General features: G+C 39.4%; 1 protein-coding gene across 1 annotated transcript in view; it reads left to right on the forward strand.

Moving 5' to 3' along the window:
* The window catches only part of FAM20C (FAM20C golgi associated secretory pathway kinase), a 192,500-nt gene that overhangs the window by 60,847 nt on the left and 107,257 nt on the right, over positions 1-24,396 (forward strand). Inside the window, exon 3 of the mRNA XM_086939727.1 lies at positions 8,657-8,735. Coding sequence (XP_086795853.1) covers positions 8,657-8,735 — 79 coding nt within the window. The remainder of the gene's footprint in view (positions 1-8,656; positions 8,736-24,396) is intronic.

Consider the following 24,396-nt stretch of genomic DNA (forward strand, 5'->3'; position numbering starts at 1 on the left):
TTGGACTTGTTTTTGTTGGTGTTCTTAGAGGTCCTGCTATTAGACAAATAAACACACAGTTGTTGAGCTCTGCCACTTTAATTTTTCCATGTGGTAATTCCTTTACCTTTACCTTTACCTTCAACCTACAACAATAATGCATCCACTACATCGTCATATTGCTATATTGTAAGGCAACTATATATTTATTTTTCTTAACTCTACCCATACTTATGTTGAGAGATTAAATGTAGGTGTAGTTACAAATGTAATGATATACCTACCATGCAATCCAGTGATCGACTGCTGCACTGGATGCAATATTAGTCATGTGATGTATTACATGCAAGCAAGTGACACACCGCCAGTTTCAGACCATCCCTCACATGGATGATGATTTCTCCATTCTTTGCAGAACCTAGCAAATAGGATGCGCGAGAGTTAACCTATAATGTGAACCTTTAATGCCGATAACGGATTTTATAAACAAGATAATAGACCACAAGGTCGAATAGTGTTTATACAGTATAATACAGAATAACTTTTGTTTTACTGTCAATAGAATTTCTTCCAAGGTGTGATGGACAAGTTGAGGTTAATTGCTACTAACTGCTGATTAGCATCTGGTAGGTTGGAATTCCTGGTACTCCATCCCGGTATTCCCCACTATTCTCATGCACCAAACATTCATGTGAGTCAATGAAATAATGACCTGTAGTAAACTTGATTCTGCCACATTTGACTATAGCATGGGAGTGGCTTTCGTTCCACAACACCAGAGTCCCCAATGACAACAGGTTTTCCTTTTTTGTTCATAAGAGTCGTGATAGAAATAGTAGATCCTTCTTAAAAAAAACACAATTTAGGTACTTCTGTTGCAGGATCTTCCCACGATATCACATTGTACTACATCATTGTCTTGAGTTAAGAGCATACTTATTGGAAACATTAATTTTGGGATTGATGCAAGACTACTACTGAAAATGAATAGATGTGTTGTAAAATAAATCCTATTCCAGATGCAAATAAAGTGTGAATTAAATCACAATTCTGACTCTTAGGGGCCCATTACGATGTCGGGTGGATTGCCCCCGCAAGGCTGGCGGTAGCCACCGCCAGCCAGGCGGGGGCAATCCGCCCGACATCCACACTCGTTTTCCCCCGCCATATTAGTATGGCGGGGGGGTCTCGACGGACAGAAAGGCCGTCCGCCGCTTTTCCGCCCTGGTCGCCTTGCGGCGGAGAGGAAAAGGAATAATATGGTGACGTTGTCTATCAGACACCACCAGCCATATTATGATGGGCCCAATCTGATGCCATCGCCGCCACGGAAAGGCATGCGGTCTTCACTCTGGGGGCGAAGGAAGAGTGAGGAGTGAACACAGGGGTACCTGTGGTACCCCCCAGCATTTGCATACACCAAGCAGCAGGCACCACGCAGTGCCTGCCGCTTCGTGTATGCAAATGCATGCAGGCATTTTTAATATTGTGGCAGGGGGTGCAGGGGGCACCGCCCGCCACAATGTTAAAAATGAGTGATGCGCCTGCCATTGTGGCGGGCGCATTCAATTGCCATCATCGGGACCCCCGCCCTTAAGGCGGGCGGTCCCTCTTTCCGATGGGATGGCGGGCGGGCAAAGTCCGCCCTCCATCCTAATGAGGCCCAATGACTTTAAATTATCTACAAATTATCAAACCTGCGTTAAGTTGTTTTTTTGTAAAGAGCTAACTAGGGGAAGCAAGGAAGAAGGATGTTGAACCGACTGTCTTTCTCATATAGCATTTTGGAAATTGTTGCTCAGCTTCGTTGTTCCCTTAGAATGAAGTCTGAGAGTGGGGAAAGAGAATTATTCACGCGGTATTTGTTCCTAACCAGAATATTGTTTTCTCTCTTTGGTCAAATTTGTTCTCTGGTGCTGTCCTCTCCGCTTTCCTACATCTTACTATTTATAATAGTGGGGGACCTGGAAGTACCTCCTCACTACTTCCTGCCAGCAAGCCAAACCTACTTTCCTTTCCCGTAGGGGTTTTTCACGTCTTATCAAAGGTAGTCACTGTCACCAAAGAAGCAGAGCCATACAAGATCTATTTTAAGTGCTGTTCAGACTGACATGCACAGTAAAGCAAGCTTTACTATAGGCATATTTGCAGCCTAATCTCTCTGCCCCAGCCAAACCTATCTCAGGATATTGGCAAGCAGGATGTGGGACTTCGGGCCAGAAAGAACGCTTTCCACATTGACACCTTTGGCCCAGTATCAGTGAGCGACGTTGCCAAAACTCTATCGTCGATTAAAAGTGGTTCTCCCATGGACCCGGTCCCCATGAAGTTTCTCAAACAGGTAATAGCGTCCATTGCAGCTCCCGTAACAGACCTTATGAACGCCTCTTTTGTTCAGGGTGTGGTGCCACCCACTTGGAAAATGGCTGTTGTTAAGGCTCTTTTAAAAAAGACCAATTTGGACCCCAATGATCTGGCGAACTTTAGACCTATCTCGCTCTTGCCGGGCCTCGGCAAAGTTGCGGAACGATTGGTCAACAGGCAGCTGTCAGCCTTTTTGGAGTCGAATGGACTCCTTCGACCATCACAAACTGGATTCCGCCCAGGTCAGGGCACAGACACGGCCCTCTTGGCAGTTGTCGAGGAGGCAAGATGCATCCTGGACTCAGGAGGGTCAGTGGCGGTGATCCTCCTGGACCTCAGCGCGGCGTTTGACACTGTGAACCATCAGGTGTTGATCCAACGGCTGGCTGAGGTAGGGGTCTCCGGGGCGGCCCTGCAGTGGCTGAGATCTTTTCTCTCGAATCGTTCCTACCAGGTGTGGGATGGCCCTGAGAGATCCAAATCCATTCCCCTCCAGTGTGGAGTGCCACAGGGCTCGTCATTGAGCCCCACATTATTTAATGTATATATGGCCCCCCTGGAGGACGTAGTATCCCCATATGACATCAAAATCGTCAGCTACGCTGACGACACGCAGCTAGTGGTTTCCTTAACACATCTGGCCGACAATCCTGACATCTTGAACTCCTGCCTGGCAGATGTTCACACTTGGATGGGAGATTCCTCCCTTAAGTTAAACGGCTCAAAGACGGAAATACTGCTGCTGGGGAGTAAAACTACCCTTCTCCCGCCTCTTAGTTGGCCGGGATGTATGGGCGATCCCCCGGCCCCCAAAGATGCGATCAAAAGCCTTGGAGTCTGGCTAGAACCAGACTTGTCTTTCCGCACCCAAGCCAAGAAAACAGCAGGAGTATGTTATGCCCTGCTCAGGTCGGCTCGGAAAATCTTCCCTCTACTACCGGTAACATCAAGGAAGCTGCTGATTCAGGGTCTTATAACATCTAGACTCGATTATTGTAACGCAACCTTTAAGACTCTTCAACAGGTCCAAAATGCAGCGGCAAGGCTGCTCATGGACATTCCGAGGACGCAATCTGCGAAACCGGCATTGAAGGCACTGCATTGGCTCCCCGTGCGGGAGAGAGTGACCTTTAAAGCACTTTGTACCGCTCACAAAATTCTTGCAGGCAAAGGTCCCCTTATTTAAAAAAATCTAGTGACTCCCTACAAAGCTGGCAGAACGCTGCGGTCAGACACGAAACATCTCTTGATGGTGCCTAGAGTCAAAAAGGCCCGCACTGGGGGGAGAAGATTCTCATTTAACACGGCAAAGCTTTGGAACTCGCTTCCCCTAAAACTTCGAGCTGAGCCCTGCACACTGCGTTTCCGCAAAGGTCTTAAAACCTTCCTGTTTCCGGCATAACGCCTCGATGCTGTCCCCTTTACCATCCGATGTTGTCTGGAAGCGCCGGGATGCCCAAGGGTAGCTGCGTGCTATATAACATTTTAAATAAATAAAATAAATAAAATTAGCAAGGATCCTTATTTAGTACTGAATTTCATATCTGTTAAATTTTATAGCAGTATGTGGATGAAGTCTGCCACATATGTCGATGTGTGACAAATGTATAATTTTACTTTAACAAAAGTTATTTTAATCCATGCAGTGAAACACACCTTTGTATCCTGTCATTGTAAAGACATACTAATCTAAATATTAGGGCTGTCTTTCTTTTCTACATGGTGCACCCAGCATTTGTGGGCTTCAAATTCCCACCGATTTTAAACTTGACTTTCATGTACTTTGTACAGTTTAGGAGAAGGGGTATATAAACTATGCAAGACATTCTGAAAATACAATGGAAGCCATTTTTGTGTTGTTCAGAAGGCAAGGAGAGATGGCTTATTTTTAACTCTTCAATGGCGTAGAACCACTGTTTTCAGCCTTTTGCACTGAAAGAAATTAACAGGAACCAGTCTTTATGAATTTTTAAACAGGGAGACCGTTTATGTGATAGTTCGGATAGGCCCACTGGTGAAAATATATGCAAGTCTTACTGATCATGAGAGGTCTTGACAGAGGAACATTGTGATTTTTGATAAGGCAATATTGCATCTACCTAAAGGGCTCCTTTACTAGCCATTGCACTGTGTGGGCCACCTAGAGTGCTGTGCATCCATGAGAACCGTATCTTTCGAGGGACATTGGGAGAATATCCTTGCTTTCTTCCTCCATTTTATTGATTTATTTGGGTAGTTACAGCAGCATATTGTTTGGATCAGAAATGTGCCAAATATCTGAGATGTACAAAGGACAGAGCAGATTAGATTAGCTACATGTAAAGCTAATTGGACAGATTAGTCATGATGAACTAATCCAGTATCTCGTTGTAATTGGCTAGACCAAGATGTTGCATGAGGACATTACAAAGTAAGGGCCCTAATTTGATTCGGAAGGTGGCATACTCAGTCACAATGGCAGATGTTCAGCCCTCCTTACTAAAAGTGCAATATACCCTAGGGCACTTGTATTATCGCAAACAGGATATCAATCACAATTTGCTAGAGTATCCCGTCCACCAAACTCTCTCTAGCTAATGACATATGTCGATTCTAGGAGGCATACTATAAGCAGATATACAATAGACCAATTGGATATCCAGTTGGTTTTGCTTATTGTAGTTATTCTTTCAAAATGATCTTGGAGAATATCAGTGAGCCCAAGGATCATACGACAGCTCGTAAGTGCTTGTCAATTGAAGTGGACCTAGGAGGTAATAGGCAGGAAAACGGTAAGAGGCATACAGTGGTGTAGGTGTAGTTAGGAGGTTAAGATCACCAGAATGAAGGTTATATGAGGAATGATAATGCAATAGTGTGTTAGCAAGATAGTTGAGGGCTAAATTGTTCATTATTTTATATACTAGTAGTAGTAATTCGTAGAGTAATCTGTTTATGGCATTTATCCACCCTACTTACTGGTAAGAGAGAGAGATCGGAGTGTGCCAGGGAAGATTAAATAAAGTTTGGATTAGAAAGTACAGAATATTATCTCCTGGAAGGTAGGAGTAAATAAGTAGGTCTACCAGAAGACCATTAGAATATTCCAAAGAAAATATATGCTGAAAACCAATGAGTTGATGTAAAACCTCTTCCCCTTCAAAGAATCTCATGCTGAAGAAATCGTAAAGCACAGGCAAATGCATTAAATTCTGCTATGTAGTAGGTTGTTCTTAAGGAGTTCCAGAACATGAGGTTTTTGAGGTAAGATAATTGGTGTTCCAGTTTTAACAACTATTTTCAATGTTGCACGTATTCACAACTGTTTGAAGACTAAGGGGGTCATTAAGATGGCGCCACGGAAAGGCATGTTTCCACCCCCATAGTAATATGGCTGGTGATGTCTAACAGACACCGCCATTATACAAATATATAGAAATGACCGGTCTTCTATGTGTTGCTGTACTAGTGACTGAGAAAACAGGACTCATGCAAATAGTGAAAGAGTTACAACTGGCTGAGATATTCCCATCAGACCACCCTTCTGGTGGAGTCTCATCACATGGGATATTTGTTAATCCATCCAACCAACCGCCCAAACCATCAAAAGATAGTGCGGATATGGATGTGGAATAGAAAACTCTAGCCAGACTGTTACTCAAAGGGTGGTGCTCGGGTGTGTAGTGCAGTGCTGTGGTGAAAAACTTAAAATTAACGACTCAGACAAGGAATATATTTAATGAAAATTGTCTAAGTGTCAAGGTTAAAACCACGCCTGGTAGCCTGAATATATAACTACACTGTGGCGCTGTGCAGGACGGTCAACATGTTTCAGCCAAATTGGAATCTATCCGGCTTTCATCAGGACCTAGATAGTAAGCTACTGCAACATGATAAACGTGAGTGTGAAAATTAGTAAAAAAACGATTATTAAATTATAAGAATACATATATCTACCAGGAACTTGGAGCCCCAATGTTCACAAGGAAGATGTACATTGTGTCTTAATCCTGTTGAAAAGAAGCACAAGAACAAACACATATTCACATGTATATCCCTGTATTCACAAGAGACTGTACAGACAACACAAAAGCATAAGTAATTTGTACTTAGCTTATTCATGAGTATACTCACTCTTACACAGAAAAATAATGAATAGCCTATCTGTGAATACTCACCGCGCTTTGCGTGGGAGATGACCTCACCTCACCCGGCAACCGCTCGGGAATATGAGGCCCCGCTCTAAGGTGCAGAAGGAAGAAAAGGGCATAAATCTCAAAGTTATATGCCCCAGCTAGTAGCTATTGCATCCTATCTCTAACTTTCTAAGTGTGGACTGAGTCCATATAAACCACAGTCACGAAAACACAGGAGTATGGCAAAAGAAAAGCACACAAATTACTCAATGTCACAAACTAGGTAGTTGTTTAGTAAAAGTTTGTTTAAGGGCTTGTCAGAAGATACCCTATACCCAAATGGAGAAGTCCTTACCTGTCCGTCGGTACCTCTCTCTGTCATCCGAGAGGAAGTGGAGGTACCGACTTTGACCGGACTCCTCCCTTTTATACCAGAGTCAATTGGATAATTGGTTCGTTAGGCTCCGTATCGCCCGCCAAAATAAGGGCTAATAGGTGATTACGAAGCGCCTGTTGCATTGCGCATGTGTGTAGTCACCTCGTAGTTGTGGATCATAAAAAGGACTTGCTTAGTTAATAGGATTTTATCAAAAGAGCGTACGCTAGCCCTTAGCGCATGCGCATAAGAAAAATAGAGCGTCACGCGTCCCGTGAACGGTGAGGCTACTAGTCTCTCGCGCAGCCGCACTAACGAATGAGCCTTACGGGACATGGTACTCCTGTATCCCGCAGTTGTTGGCAAAAAGGTTGGCTGGCACGTGGTAACAGCTGTTGAAATCGCCACAAAATCGGCGAAAGAATATGGAAACATTCAGACAATTAAATAGAATACGGCGCATGCGCGACCGTAGTGCAATGTAGGACCAACAAAGCGCGTGTCTCCCGCGCAGTCATAATGTATAAAGTCAGCGGAACGCTAATTTAGGAGACTGTAAATCTAATGTTGGTAACCAATATGAGGGAACTCGGTCATGTGTCTGCTGTTGAGAACTGGACAGCTTATATCTATACAGACAGATTGTACCAAAACACATGTAGATGATACACGATAATGAAAATCCAGAGTCTCTGATGATATGCACAATGCAGAGAGTCAAAGTGGAACACCACATGTGATAAGTGGGATATTGGATGAATATTTCCAGACAAAACTAGAATATTCCTATCCCTTCAGAAATAAAGACAGAGAAAGATGTGGATATATAGCAAAGTGTTCATATGGAAATCCACGGAATCGAATCATTCAATCCTCTACTGTCACTACGGAGCTTAAAGATCCATTTTTGCTCCTTGATGAATAGAAACTTGAATTTGTCACTGATGTGAGGTGGAATGTACAGACACCGCCACCATATTAAACTCTTAAGTTGACTGGGCGGAAAAGCAGCAGACGGTCTTTCTGTCCGCCGCGGTCCCCCCGCCATAGTAATATGGCAGAGGGGAAATGGGTGGCGGGCGGGGACGGATCTTGGGCGGATCGCCACCGCCATGCGGGAGGTGGCGATCCGCCTGAGATCCTAATGACCCCCTAAGTATTTTAGAGCTGGAGACGTACAGGTATGGAACAAATTATACCCCTCATATTTTCAAAATTAAATTACTGTAATTGACGAATTCATGGTAGATAACATAAGTGTGAATTAGGGCATGATTGTTTTTCTCTAACAGCGAAGTGATGATTTACGGTTAAGTGTGGTACTGGATCTACAAATGTATTATTTGCACAGAACGGAAACTGATTGAACTCTGACAAAATTACATGCATCTGCTTTGTTTGCATAAATTTAATAATCATTAAGTGATTAAGTCTATAAAATGTCTCCAAAAGAAAAACAATAATAATGGTTTAAAAACATAACACTCTATACTATATTTTCCGTGAAAGTCTGGCTCGGATCCATCGCATGCTACTTGCAAGAAAAGGCACTTTTTTGCTAAAAATCAAGAAATATTCCCCGCAAGGTTTATAGGTTATGCAGTCCTCTAGCTGATGTTCCTGGAAAGCCCAGCTCTCCAGCAGAGCAGCATTGCGCTCTTTAGAAAATCGCTGTACGCCAGAGGTAAATTGTAAACCAATATCTGACTTCAGAAAACGATTGCTTCTTCTTAATAAAACAGTGTATGTAATCTACATTCTTTCATGTGGGAAAAATGCTCCTCGTTGCATTCATTGCCTTTGTATGCTTTTCACCCTGCAGCTATGAAATCAGGAGGCACGCAGCTGAAGCTCATTATGACATTCCAAAATTATGGACAAGCCTTGTTCAAGCCAATGAAGTAAGTGATAAATGCCATTTATTTGCACCAGTCTCTATTTTTCGGCGTCTTTATTTGCATGTGTGCGAGCATTTCGTATCTGGTGTGTTGCTTTCCTGTGTCTGCATTGCAAAAGACTTATGAGAATCTTGTTCCTGGCTACATAGGACCAGCATTGTTTTTAGGGGAATCCGTGATTTATATTTGCCATCAATGTCTTGCTGCTTTCCTCCCCCATTATTTATCTAAGCACAGAAATTATCTTTGAAAATAAATGTTCCTTTAGCTGTTGTGAGATTAGGTAATTTGTTTCTTTAGGCCTCTTATCAGTCACTGTTTATTACTCTGATGCAGCCTTGAGTTTGATTAATATTATTTTGGAAAGCATGCATTGAGCGATAATTAAAGTGAGGGATCATGGCATGCCACTTCCTGTGGAAGTCATGTAGTGTGTGATGTCACTTCCTCAGAAATCTCAATGAGAATGTACCACACAGGCCAACATCTGGAAGCAGGATAGGGGAGATTTTGAAAATAAATTTCGGGTGAATTTGTTTTCCTGTTGACTTGTATTCTACTGGCGATTGGAGTGTAACCCTAAAATAAACCAATTTTAAAAAGGGAGTCTCTGGTCGAGATCAGGTGTGTTGACATGTATGGACCACCTTGTTCGAATATTGTAACGATTTTAATTAATCAAACAATAAATTGAAATTGAAATTGAAAATTGTATGGACCACAAGGTGAACTTGCCACAGCATCACTTTCTCCTGGTGTCTTTGCCATACTGGCACCTTTCTGTGCACCCTCTCACACCACTCTCAATGTGCCATTATGATTGTCTACTATTTACCCTGTATCCGTTTTCGATTTTTTTGCCGAATATTACAATAGAAACATTTTAAAATCATGCTCAAAATGTTCAAAGTTTAATCGTAACCAGTGTCTCACTGTGGCAACACCATTGCTCGTATTTTCTTGAATAAAAAGGAGCTGTTTCTTAGGTTCAGAATGTTTCCTTTCATCAATAGGACATTTACCATTTCTTGTAGTTTTTCATTACTTACAAAGATGGTAAACCACATACTTCTCTTTATACTGGAAAGAACCTTCAATAACCTAACACTTTTTATTTATTGAAATGCATTAGAAAGATGGAATGAGATATTTAAGAAATACTCCCTCAGTTTAAATGTGTTTTTGCATGTAGAATATGACCATTCAACTTCTGTGGGAAGTTAACATGCTTATTTATTTATCAGTGCCTTTAAGGCTCAAGAGCATCAGGGTGCTTTTCGTAGAGGCGGAACATAGATAAAAAAGCACATCTTAGAATTCAAGGCTACAGTTACAAGAGAAATGTATAGGTATCCAGTCTTTCAATTCATGTTGATTATTAATGAGGCTACAAAAATGCAAAGTTAGGGGCTACAGTTGAATTAATACTAACAAATTGTAGAAAATATACAGAAGGGCTAAAGTGTATAGTGTACAAGATAATCAGAGCACTTTGCTTTACATTGTAGTAAGATAGTAAACGTAGGTAGTACAGAGTAACAATTTGGACATAAAAGCAATGTAAAAGCAGTTGATCGTACACAGAAAAAATATTGATACAAAAATGTAAAGTAGGGCCTGTAAAAAATATATATACTTTATGGAAAACATACAGTATGCCCAAAAGTTAGATGGCATGTGTTATGAGCACAAGAATCTGTAGAAAGCGTCAGATCAAGATACTTTTATGCAATATGGATTCCAACAGGTCTTGTCATCAAATGCTCCGGGATCAAAAACAGAATCAGCCAGATCACAAAACATTGGCTATCCTTTCTCAAAGTGGTGCAATTATTAGAATATTATAGTAAAAATACTGCAGGCACAGTACTCTGTAGCATATGCAGTAAATAAGAAAGACTAGGGGAGGTAGTGTTGATTGAAAGCATTTGCTTAAACTCTTTTGAAATACAATAATACATGGGACCCACATACGGGCATATCCATCCCACTTAGAGGGACACACTAGAGTGTACCAAACAATGATGGATAGAATGCTTGAATTTATCACTACCCAGAGTAATTACCAGTGGCTGAGATTAATCCAACTATTCCATCCATCACTTTTTTATATTCTTAAGAGTGTTGCTCAGAAGGCTGCATCCCCCAATACCTTCATAAGTCGGAATGGCGTGTGATAAGTATCAAAGTATAAGAGTTTGTACACTAGAGCAGCTAGTTTGGAGATACCTGCCCTTGGTATGGAGTCTTCTGAGTGAAGTCAATACTTATTTGATGGGGTTGAAGTGTATGCTCCTAGAGACCAATGGGCTAAGGCATTTGTGTTAGTTTCAGGAAAGCAAGTTGAAGTTGGTAATCCCAGACAGAAAGGAGTTACCAAAATAAACTCTAGATAGAGTCATTATTTGGAGCACGTTATATGATATTTTTGTTCAAGATAGGTTTTTTTACAAAGGATAATTGAAGGCGAAAGATAGCATATTTGTGTTTCTTTACTTTGAAGAGGTTCTGTAGCATAGGTATGAAAGATTTAGAGAAATCAATGATGTTGGACTTTCTAAGATGTATGTGGAATCCAGTCAATTATCTGTCAGAGTAAAGGAAAGATGGTGTGAGACAAATCCTGCTTGGCTGGTGTTAAATTTAAGGTAATGAAATAGCAGTTAAGACTGGGTATTTTCTAGAAATCTGCTAGATGGGAAATGTCATCAGAGGAGGGATCATTTCAAGTAAACATTGTTTCATCCAAATATAGGTGATTTGTGATTCTCAAATAGGTTCAGTCCCAATGCTGAAGAGGGAAGTTGGTAGAATTGAGCATTGAAGATCTCCTTTAAGGAGAGGGAAAAGGTTTCAGAATAAGCAACCTATCTTAATTTCCTGCTATCAATGTATGTGGTATGGTTCAAGCCAGGTCACAACATGATCTTCAAACCCTAGGGGTAAACATTTTCTCAATGTTTAAGTTAGTAATTAATGATTTACAGGGTAGAAGTCAGCGATATATCATGTAGAGTCAGCAGAGAAATCTTATTGTTATTAAGTTTGCATAGTGCATCATCATCATAGTTTTTGTTAGTAAGGTGATGCTTAGACAATCTTCCCGCAATCCAAAAAACCTCCTGGCAAAGAGATGGGTTGATAAGGTTGGTTCAGTTTTGGCATTAACTGTATACTGGTTAGCAGGTATTAATTATGGAGCTTGCACCCATTAAGCACAATCACTAGAAGCTCAACCAAACTATGTATAGACAAACAATAAATGAGATAAATATGTACTACTACATATATAAACCGGAGAAACATTTATTTTCTAGTAGTATTGATAAAAGTTAATTTATGTCATGTCTAATCCTTTTATCACTTTCTAATCAATTACACTATAAATGTTTAGGTGGTGGATTGATGTGCAGTACAGTGAAGTAGCAATCTGATTCAGATCTAATTCTGTAGTGTGTCTGACAACAAATGCCAAAATTACTGTACAATATATACACTGTATAGAGTATTATTTGTAGCCGTATGCACAACAAAGTGGTAAATGAACCTTTAAAGTCTTTTTTAATTAACTTTTTCCTGTATTAACCAAGTTATTAGGCCCACCGATAGCGCACAAGATATGTAGATTAAAAATCCTAGTTGAAATTTTTCTAAATAAGACACCAAAATCTCTTCTACCTATTCATAATGAAATAGTTTGTTTTCTAGAATTCTGATATTTTTTAAGTGTTTTATATTATAGTCAAGCTTTCCTTGTTTTGTCTTCTATTTAGCATGCATGAATTTCCACTTTGCAGAAATACAAATTAAACACCTCAGATTTAAATGGGTATAATTATCTTAAATTGTAACACATATTGAGAAAGCCACCTGCTCTGAATGTTGTTTTCGTGTAGACATTTGTTTTTTTAAGATGATATATGAATACCTGGTTTAGGAAGTTCTGCTGGTGCTGTAATGCCTATTTAAACCTGGATTCAGACAGAATGTATGCTGTTGCATGGAATAACTAGCATGACATATTCATTTTGTGCTTTCAGAACAAGATGTGACAGACAGTATATTTACACAAACATCCTTTAGCAAAATTATTTCTAGTTAAGCATAAAAAAGCTGAAGCATTTTATACGATGGCTTACTTTGAGTACAACGGTGCAGAATCTGTGTTAGGGTTTGTTTGAGTCAGCATTTAGATAGTTTCTGTTGTGAATGGCCTAGTTCTTTTGGACATGGCATGGCACCATTGGCCACACTGCTCCTCTGAACTTCCTTCAATAGCCTTCTCCATCTAGGTCCTCAGAGGGACATACAGTGCTGTCCCAAGATTGCACTTTGCCAATGTGGTCCAAGATACCATAGCACTTGGCCAAGATTCCAGACTGGTATGCTAAAATCACACAGTTTTAGGCCAAAAGCATACAGCACTTGGCAGAAATCACATTTCTACCCCAAGAACATATTTACATGGGCAAAACACACAGCTCTAGGCCAAGACCTGATACTGGTGGCCTAGAATTATGACATAGGGCTCACAAGCATCAAATAACAGTAGTCCCATGTCACACAAGACTTGACCATGATCAGACAGCTCTAGATGAATATCACACTTGGCACTTTGCTGTTATGTATTTGTTTATGGGTTAATCCACAGGCAACACTTTGTAGAGACACCATTCTGAATTGGCTCAGTTTGGATAAGGAGTATGCTATTCTGTGGTAGAATTATATTTCAAAAACATTCCATGCATTTGGTTTGTCTTCTTTATTTACGACACCCAGGAGCATTAAAAAGAGGATAGATTACTGGCCAAGTGCCTCTTCCTGCAATTTAGGGAAGAAAGAAGGTTACAAACTGAATTATAAAAAAGCTCAGTGCTGAATTGCAATACATCTTTTGCCTCTGCTGAGCCTGCTTTCTACCTTTCTTTAGATCTCACACATTGGGAGAGGTCCCTTCTTATCCGTTTTAGAGAAGGCACGGTTTGGCAGCTTTTGCATTTTTCTGAGAAATTGGCTTCTTGTGGGGGGTTTGCCTCACCCTGCCCCTGTGATGGCACTCCTGAGCAATCGCTGCTCCATTTAATTATTTTAATGTTTTTTGCAATATTTTCAATCTTCCATGCAGACATTTTCTCAAGCTCCTCATAAAGACATTGGGACACTGTAGTTGTATAAAAGCTCTATTCCACTTACAATTATTGACCACCCCATTTATATGTTTTACGGTGAGCTCCTTTCTTAAAGCTGCAGTAAAATCTAAAAAATCCATGAAGGGGTTATTTTTTAGCTTGGTTTCCTCTGTCTAAAACATCATAGTCATTCTGTCTACAGGAGTATTTGTTTTGCCGCTCCTCTTCGTGTCAGTAATCTTACTGTTACTTAGCTGTCCTAGTAATATTTTATCCAAAGCCTCTCTTATAAATCTCCCCAACTTCTTCTGTGTATATTGCATGATTGCTGTTTTATATCTGAGAGCTATCCTAGGCATATATACCCCAATACCACCTATTCTTATTTGCTGACGTTTGGTTTCCCTATGCCGATAATGCCGTTCTAAAAGGAAAATGCTGTTATCGCTGTTTTTATTGAAAGCGCATTTTATGTTTGTATGACTTCCTATTTTAATGATTGTGTTTATTTTATTCTTTTATGTTGCAAATTGTATGTTTTAATTGTGTCTGCTTTATCTTTTATTGCCATGCATGGCCAAATAAAGATTTCTTGAATTGAATTCAATATCACACAATGCTTGCTCAACAAGAGCACATAGTGGTGCCATTACATTGCATACATCTTTGGGCAAAGATTGCACAGTGTTGTTCTGTTTTTATGATCTCAACCTGGCAAATCTGCAAGAAAAAGGTCCATGTGACATGCCAAATTAAGGTACACCTTTTCCAGTCTCATGTCACATCAGCAAATTGACTAAAATAGTGATGGAACCTTTCAAAATATGGTCACTTGCAAATGGTGCTGGTTAAGAAGGGAGGTTCTTATGACTGGCTCTAGAAATAGGATAGGAGAAGATGATGTAAGCATGGATGCTTCTTCATCATTTTTGACACTACTCATGCCCTGGTGGGGAAGCAGGTGGTGATGTTAACTAGTTGGTTCATCTGAGCAGGCAGTTGGCAGCAACCATGTGGCTGTACTTCCAGAATATAAAGTTTTTCATTAGGACCTACAAAAATATTGACTACCACTATATCACCAAGATAAGTATATATCAGCATTATATACTATTATCAACCATTACTATTATGCTTCATCTCCGCATATTTATATAAGGTGTGTGTGGGAGAATAGATATATATAAAATAAAGGTGAAAGTGACATTATAGTTAAGTGTTGAAATGAGATAAAAATCTTACAAAACATCAAAAGACATTTTCCAGTCACAGTTTATTGAGCCAACTATAACTCGTGCAGTGCTTATGACCTCACATATTACATCACCTGTGACATGTTAAATGGCATAATTGATGACATCTCAAATGACATCATTGATAACAGTAATGTCTCGAAATGGCTGAACACATTTACACCAAATCATAAAAAATCACACTTTATGGATAAAGTAAAACTTCCTGCCAAATTTAGTGGCATTCTGTTCAGTTGTTTTTTTCTGTATCAGAGAACAAAGTTTCATATACGAATTAACATGGGGAATCAATGTTTTGGGGCCCCACTGTTTTTCTTGGACCCTGCCTGACATATCAGTGCACTTTCATAGAAAAAGCTAAAGTAAATTAACTCTTTTTGGGGGAAATGTTTTGTGTTGTTTTATCTAATGGCACTAGACTTATTAGCAAAATGAAAACACTCTTCCTTTACAAACTCTGACTTAACTATAACTAACAGTGACGACCGCTACTGTGTAAATTATATACACCCAATAGGAAATTAGACTGTCTACATTTCAATAAATAGTCAACACTCTGCCTTTTAAATAAAGCTCAACTCAGAAGTCCTCTCACCTAGAAATATCACTTATGAGTATTCCTGGATATTTATAGAGAGAATTATGAATGGATAGCAGTGAATAATGAGGATGGTTTTATCTCAGGGTTGTGATTGACATCAAATAGACAACATGGGCAAAGCTCCAGTTGTGTATGATGTTTCTCAGAACCCTTAGATGAAAAAGATTCCATTATTCACTTTTAAACACATCTACATTGTTATATTATGTATGCCGTCTCCACCCCCAAATCATGTCTTGCTTTCAACATCTTCCTCATACAATAGTTTGAGTAGTGTGTTATATGCTCTCAGTTAAAGATGACTCGTATTTGGGCTGAAGGCGCAGGGTCTGCTAAATGCTTATAAAAACTCACCAATACAGTGCAGAGGATCAGTCATACAATGCTGCATCCAAGCTTTCCTCACTCTTAAGTCCCTCCTTTTCTTTGCTGAAAATTGACAACTGATGTAGTGATTTAACTGTAGCCACCATTTAAAAAAAGTGGAATCTAATTATTAATGTGTTGAAATAGGCAATACATATTATGCAAATTAACTCGGAACTTAAACTTCAAACGCCATGTTTTCTACTCAGTTTATTCAGTCATATTTTGGAAACGTTTCCAAGAAAGATTACAGTTTTTATAATGTCTTTTAATAATTGTTTTGGAGGGTGAGATTGATAAAGTAGGTTTCTGTTGTAATTCGCATATATCACTTGCCATGGTTTGGCAATGACAGATAAAATCAAACTTTAAGAAGCCCCCATGTTCTTAGAGAAATACAGTAATCCTGTGAGAGATTGGCTGAAACAAGTATCAGTTAGAGGGCTAATTCAGTAATCCAAGACGAGTTTTAACAAGTAAAGCAGGTTATTGCATATGCTACTAATCTCATCTGCACTTTTTTGTAGAAATCATGTTAAAACATTTCAACACCCAGTGCTACATTTTCACAAATGAGTTCCAAATATTGTTGGTCCTCTGAAAGTCACTCTGATTTTGAACTAAAAGCTTAATCTTCAAAGACAGTCCAGTGATGATAAACAATAAATGGAATATTATAAATTCAGCAAAACACAAGAAATATTATAAAAACTATGTAATGTCTCCTTTTCTCTTGGATTGTAAACAAATGTCCCTCTTATTGCTCTCTGTCTAAATCATTTAGGGCCAGAGGTTTCAAAGGGTTTTGCCTATTCTGTGTCTAAGGGAAAATGTGTTCATGTATATGGCTCTTACTGACATAAAATTAAATAATCGCCATCTGGTGACACATTAGCCTTCATCACATGCTCATCCGTTCCGACTCGAAATGCTACCTTTATCACACACATCTCAGCAATCAGAACATATATAGCAATGCCACCACACAAGTCACAGGCTGATGGAAATTGAAATATACATCCTTTCTCAAAAGCCTCCAGTTGCTTCCTAGAACATCCCTAAAAAACAGATTATTTTTTCCTCAATAATTATATTGTGCCAGTGGTCGATCAGCAGATGTCCACACTACACCAAAGCCAGATGTGTCTTATTATGGATCATCGCTCACCTTAGTATCCTTAAAAGAGCCATCCTCAGCCCTCACGTATTCAAAACAACATGCATGTTATATGCTGCAGATGTTACTACTAATTTACAACAAGAGGTTATTTGGGCATTTGTTAAGGTTATTGCATTCAACAAACTTCTTTGATAACTAAAGTGGTTGGGTGTGTTTATTTCACCTTTCTATTTTCCATTCAATTGTTTAATGCATTGACCATTTAAGTCATATCATACAGCAAGACAATACATTTTTAGAGACATTCAACACTACATCAAAAATAATTACAGTCCATATGTTATTCAGCACATAAATGACCAAAAGAGAACAAAACATTACAGAAACTGACAAACAAAGAGGTAGACCAGTCCTACACTTGAAACAAGAATAATGGCGGCACACATTATTTGCGTGTTCACAATCTAACAGCCTGCACAGCTAGAGGAAACAACAATTACACCTAAAAATGTATTGTCTTTCTGTGTAATATGACTTAAATGGTCAATGCATTAAACAATTGAATGAAAAATAGAAAGGTGAAATAAACACACCCAACTACTTTAGTTGTCAAAGTGGTTTGTTGAATGCAATAACCAATGCAAAAATGCCTAAACAACCTCTTGTTGTAAATTAGTATTGTGGCCCAGTTTGGGTGTATAGGCCCAACCCGCGTGATATTAAAAAGCAGATGTGACTACTGGTACCACAACTGTCTTGGAAAAGGAGGGGCGCAAAGCATGTGGGCCAGATTCAGCAAATGTTTAGGTTAGCAGATGCGTCTAGCTTATTTCCATGCCGGGGTCACACAGCTATGAAAAAGCATGTCATGTGGTGGAAATGTCTAAGTGAGTCATTACTCGGAGAAATGTGTTTGTAGCTCAGGCTTGGAAATTCAGGAGTATTACACAACTGAGCCAAAAGGCACACCTTCTCACAGAAAAGGATTTATGAATCGTGCCTGTAATGCAGAGAGGAGGCGACAGGACCACGTGAACTCAATGTGTACATGCCAACTTTTCAAGAGAGATGACATGTTTTGGTTGTCGAGCTGAACGAAATTAAATTAGCACTTTTCAAAGGCAGACTGAGCAACTATATTTGCCTTTCGTTTTAGAAGTTTTATTTCTTTATATGAGCGACTCTTGGTTGTGTTTCTAGGCCTGAGCTGCTAAATCACATGTTGTGTTTGATGACTAAGCGTTTGCTTTATTATAAAATAGCTTTTTGATTGTCAGTTCGAATTGCTTGATTTATTTTCAGCCTAAACACCAAGAACTTGTGCGACCAGCTCCTTTTCACAAATCAGTTGCCCAAATCTTTTGAAAGTTAAAAATACAGGTGGTTTCCGAAACGAACTTAATATTTAAAGGCGTTTTATTTTTCTGTCTTCACACCTATGAACAGAGCAGTGGGGATGCTAAAATAGAATGCAGTTAGCTAAAATAGCTTTTCTCTTACACCAGATGTTATCATTTTGTCTCACATACACGGCCTAAGACTGTTGGAGAGAGGTGAAACTTCTAAAACCTATAAACTGTTCTTCCTCCCAAAACGACAATAAGGTCACTGCAAGCAGAAATACTGCTTTCCTGAGTTCTGAGAGCATGGGCTGGGTGAAATACATCAAGTTTTGGAGTATGCTGAAAAATGTAAGATTAATTTGGGGCAGAATTAGCTCCATTTCTTTTCTCCATTTTTCTAATGTTCCGGTGTCCATTGGGCCGCAATTTCTTAGTCGTGGAGGAAGGTACGTGAGCACAAAAAAAAATATGTGTGCCACCTGGACTCTTGAAATGGATTCATGCTGAATATTCCATTCGTGTTGGCAAACAGAGTCTCAAAATCATATATAAATAGGTATCTCATCAGCTTTTACATGCATGAATTTAAGGACAAAGTAAATATTTTAACATTTTTCTTAAAAAGTAAAGAGGCAAGTATATGTACAAATTAAAGTCTATGAAGTATAAAGGAAGAAATGTATTGGCAATCATGGCAATCATTGACCTTTATACCACAATAACGCTCACAATTAGTCAAGAAAACAATAACAAAGAGCTTCTTTTCGCCACATTGTCATGGCTTCGAGCTGTTTAACAAACACCTGGGATCCGTACTCCTTGGCCCATAGTATATAGTATATAGTGGTTTAAGTGCCAGCATAAAAATGCACATATTGCACACTCATGTGCTTAGAGATAATCAATCAATCCCACTTACTCTGTTATTCCCTCTCGAGCAGTAAATAAATCAGCCAACAACGTGGCTTGCAATTTTGATGTCATGTAGAATCAACATATTTGGGTTGAAGTATTCTTCTCCGCCTTATGTATTGGTGGATGTGGTTTGCCTTATGCTTTGTTGGCATGCAAAATCAGTTGAGAGAATGTTCTGTGATTGTACCTAGGTGTATAAAGTCTCGTATAATGATACATTGATGTGTTTTCTGTCCCTAGATTACATTTTCTTTGCATGGAGTCTTGCACCATGCATGTAATAAATACTAACTCACTCTGCTAGTGCCAAGTAAATTAAAAAAGATTTTGAGCCACTTTGCATCACTTTTGTGACACAAAATGGTGTAAAATCTTAGTAAATCTCACCCGAGGAGTCTCATTTAGAGAGTGGTGGTTGTGGCATATGCGGCAACAATTGGAGGATTTCTTATCTATAGCATATGAATAGACTTCAGTGCAATTAAAAAAGTGTGCATGGGACATCGTCCATATTATGGAAGTCGTCCCCCATCCACCAAAGTCCACACGCACCCCAAGTCTCCTCTTTTTTATGCGAGCATGCTGCCATGTAGCCCATACTATATACACGCACCGGACCGCCCACCATTTCGCTCTGCTCCTCAAATGTTCCAGCTACCGACCAGTATATTCGGTTCTCATTTTTCCACCTGAGAGTCCGTAAATCAATGAACAACAAACACAAATTAATTTACAATCTACCTTCGACACTCTTAACAAACAGGAGTGCCTATTAAACTTTCATTATCACTGCAGCATTTTCCTAATTAAAAGAAATGTTTTCGGTTCTTCAAAAAGAGAATTCCTTTGTCATTTAGGTGCTCCACAAAAAAAAATACCCCCATAGTATTAATCTCCTCAGAGTTCTGCCAAACTCTCACATAACTAATTACATCATTCTAATCCATGACTGAGGCGAATTTATTCTCTATAGTCTAGGGAACTGTTTCATTAAATATGTATTCATCAGACAATATCTGCATAATAATAGGCAAAACACTCATTAAAATAGACTCCTACCATTTTATACCATTCTGAACAACAGACCATGCACCATGTTAGGAAAATAGCCAGGGCTAATGATGAACCCCAAATCTCCACTTTATAGATCTAGTAATAGAGAGAATGCAGAAAGGTCACCGCGTTTTTAAGCAAATCTTTAGTTAGTTGATATACAAGCTGATCACAACTGAAACATTTCTGAGGTGCTGAATCAAAACAAGATTACTCTACAAATATTTACTTTCTTAAGCAGAGTTTCTAACATGTGACCTTTACATTGTTTCTGAAAAGTGAGGAAAACATGGAAATGTTTGACTGTTACATAATTTAACCAAAATAGTTTCTCATTATGAACGAGCCATAAAAATGAATGGGCTTTATGTATGAAAATGTTCTTTTGCGATTCTCAAATAGCGATTTTTTGCGAATCGCTATTTTAATATCGCAAAACGTTATGTGTGTAGGATTTGCAAATAATTTTGTGAATCCTGCATATTCCTTAATAGCGAATTGCAAATTGCGATTCGCAATTAAGGAATACCTCCCCATTCATTCCTATGGGCCTAGAGGCTTATAGGAAGGAATGGGAAGACATTCTCAGTTTGCGATTCTCATTTAGAGAATCGCAAATTGAGAATGCAATTTCAAGGGTGCCAGGGTGTCAAAAGGAAACCCTGTTGCATCCCTGAAATGTGCATGTGTGCACATGTGGCACACATACATGCCCTAACGGCATTAATGTGCATCACATGGCAATTCGAAAAATGCAAAAAAGTGAATTTTTCAGAAAGTCGCAAATTACCACCAGTTGGTGGTTATTTGTGATTCCTTAAGGCCAAATTGCACCTTTTCTGTCCATCTTACATTGCATTTAAGGAATTGCAAAATTTGTGATTCCTTAAATGCAATTGCAAAATAAGGAATCGTAAATTTAGTGATTCCTTATTTTGCGAGGCAGTTTTTCTTTCATACATACCAATGGGCCAATTTGCAATCGCAAGTGCCAAAATTCTGTGAATTTTGGCGTTTGCAATAGCAATTTGGAATGATACATATGGCCCATAGTCATTTCCCTTACCCATATTTACCTTTACCGTAAATCCTGCTAATTCCGTAGAGAGCAAAAAGAGAGATTATTTGCTTTTGAGGAAGATCATGTATAAATTTGACTTAACTGTACTGATTTCGGCATGATATTTCCTGGTATTCCTCGAGAATACCTTGCCTGCTTGCAACAGGTGAGGTATCTGGGTAGAACACCACTGAGCAGCGGTGTTCTCGCTGAATTTTGTAATTCCGATGAGCCTCTTAACTCCTCTCACCGGGTCCGTCAGCATAAATGGACTACTCGTAATGAAAGCCATAATGTACCTAATGGCTTTTTTGGTAATCAAACAGGTAACGCAACACTTTGTACATTTTTAATTAAAACAAAAAGCACTGGATGACATTTTACCTTTGCCAGAAGATTAACCAAAATACCATTTCACATTTCACAGCTTGGAATGCATTAGGAGCACTGGAACGTGCTACCTTGTAATTAGAATCAGAAATCAGTTTCGGGTTATCTAGAGTGTTAACATACTTTGAACTTTTACACTCACTTTGAAGGGAAAACAACGTGAGATGCTTACTCTACAATGAGGATTTTAAGTGTACTATAATTTCATGTATTTTAATCTCACAACCCCATCCCGAACTCTCCTCTTGTAAATCCTTCGCAAAAATTAATTTGAATATATTCTTCAGGACATTTGTTGTATGACAAAAAAAAAGTTCTCCATAGGCCCGATTAATAAAGCTATTTGCATGTGTAAATTTGGCTTGCATATGCAAATATCCTTTTTGCTGTGTCAGTAAACAACACCCCCCTCAAAATAAAAATTGGGGGGGGGTGTAAAGAAATTGGATTTGTACTTGCTGGTTTTGTTTTTTATGCATGAGGATATATGTATGTATATTCATGAATGCAAAAAAGGAATTATCAATATAATTCAAATATTAAGCCTGGAGAGATGGGATCGATCGTTGGTATAACTATGAAAAGATCTGTTAAATCCTGTAATGAGTAAATCTTCACCCATCCATCTTCTTGAAGTGTGAAGCCAATATCGTTGGAATTCTAGTACATAAAGCCAAAATATATGGTAGAAATTGTAAAGTTATATGATCATTTTGTATTTTCTTATTTGCAAATACTGAACTTCTATTTGTGCATTTATGGGGCACCATTGCCTGCACTGAAATTCCCTTTCACATTTTGTGATTTGTGTTCAGGGCAGGGAAAAACAAAGAAAAAATTAAACTCTTCCTTAAAATGAAAACGCAGATGTTTTAAAATGCTATTATTATGTAGCATTGTACTCTGAACTTTAAGGTGCAGAAGGAGGTTAAATTAAATGTTTACCACTTGCATGTGTTGCATAATCCAGTGACAAGATGATGAATGACCGAGAACTTGCTGCCAGGAAACATGCAAAAGCACTTATTGTAAACCAGAAAGAGACCAAGAGGAAATTAGACTGCTGCAACCTCTCCAGGTGCCTTTTTTTGAAGGGTGTTACCTCATACCAACAAAAGAAAAAATAATTGCTTTACATATTAATTGTTGCAGGAAGCCTTCTGGCATTATAAAATGAACATGGAATATTCAATATTAAAGGAGGTACTTGTGACCTACTTACAAAATGTATTTTTATCGATTAAGCTATTACTCCAAAACTCTAAAACCTCGGCACCATTTTCCACGCGTCAGTGTGTTTCATCGAGGATAAGTCTTGTGTCAAAGTTTACATCTGAATACAAAGGTGTGACATCTCCAAAAAAGTGCTCTGTGCATCATTTAGAGTTTTGTACGAACTTATATTTCATTGTCACTTCGGACTTTCAAATGCCCTGTCCACATACATCCTCTCCACCCAATCACGTCAATTATCACATCATTTACCACAGATCCCATATGTGATCAGTGGTGTAACGAAACTTGCGGGGGGCCCCCTTGCAAAGTGCATGGAGGCCCCCCCCCCCACGCTATGGATCCAGTAAAGAAGCTCCCAGGCCCACCCTTTCACAGTACTGCATTGGACACCCTGGAGCTCGGGCCCTTTGCACGCTGCAGGGATTATTGTTGCGCCACTGTTCTAGCCCGGTTCCAGCAGGATACCTGGCTCAAGCTCGATTTGAGGCCCTCTTAGACCCTGGACCCCAAAATAAGCCAAGATTTAAAGTGGCTTCTAAGATTTAATGTGTCTTCTGCCTGCAGCCACGCTCTAAGTCCATGTGCAGTGAGGTGATTTGCACATGGCTGGGTCCAAACGGAGGTGGCATGGTTAGCAAAAGAACGATGGGTTGGAGTGCTACCCCGAGTGATTGCAAATTGTAAGCATTCCTCCCATCACCTTTAGTGTGTTTCATGGAGCGCCCTAAGGGGCTGGGCTATTTTTCTTCATCAGACTTTGACCCAGAGCAAGTGAGCGAAAGGCAGAAAACGGAGGAAGAGACCAAGAAAGGATAACTGTGACATTGAGAGAAAGGGATGAAAAGATTATGCAAGAGTGAAATAAAGAGACTGCACCTGTAGGCTGGTGGAATAAAGGGGTGTGAGATGGAATAAAATCCAGCAGCCTTGGTACTGCTCAAAGCCGGCATTTTGAGCACTGCGCTTATTTTTCTTTAAGGACTGCCTTCCTTCTTTGAGCTAGGTGTGCATTATACCTAACAAATGAAAGAAAGGGTAACAGCTGGACTAAACATTGAGTGTGTCACGCCCAATGAGTGACCAGAGCTGTTTGCAACCTTCTGCCTGAAAGTTCTCGCCCACTCAGGACAGCAGCTTCTTTTAATCAATCCCCAGGGGCAGAGCGTCCCTCATGACCAAGACACTCATAATTTGCTCA

Source organism: Lissotriton vulgaris, chromosome 10, assembly GCF_964263255.1.
Source record: "Lissotriton vulgaris chromosome 10, aLisVul1.2, whole genome shotgun sequence".
In the NCBI taxonomy this organism is placed as follows: domain Eukaryota; kingdom Metazoa; phylum Chordata; class Amphibia; order Caudata; family Salamandridae; genus Lissotriton; species Lissotriton vulgaris.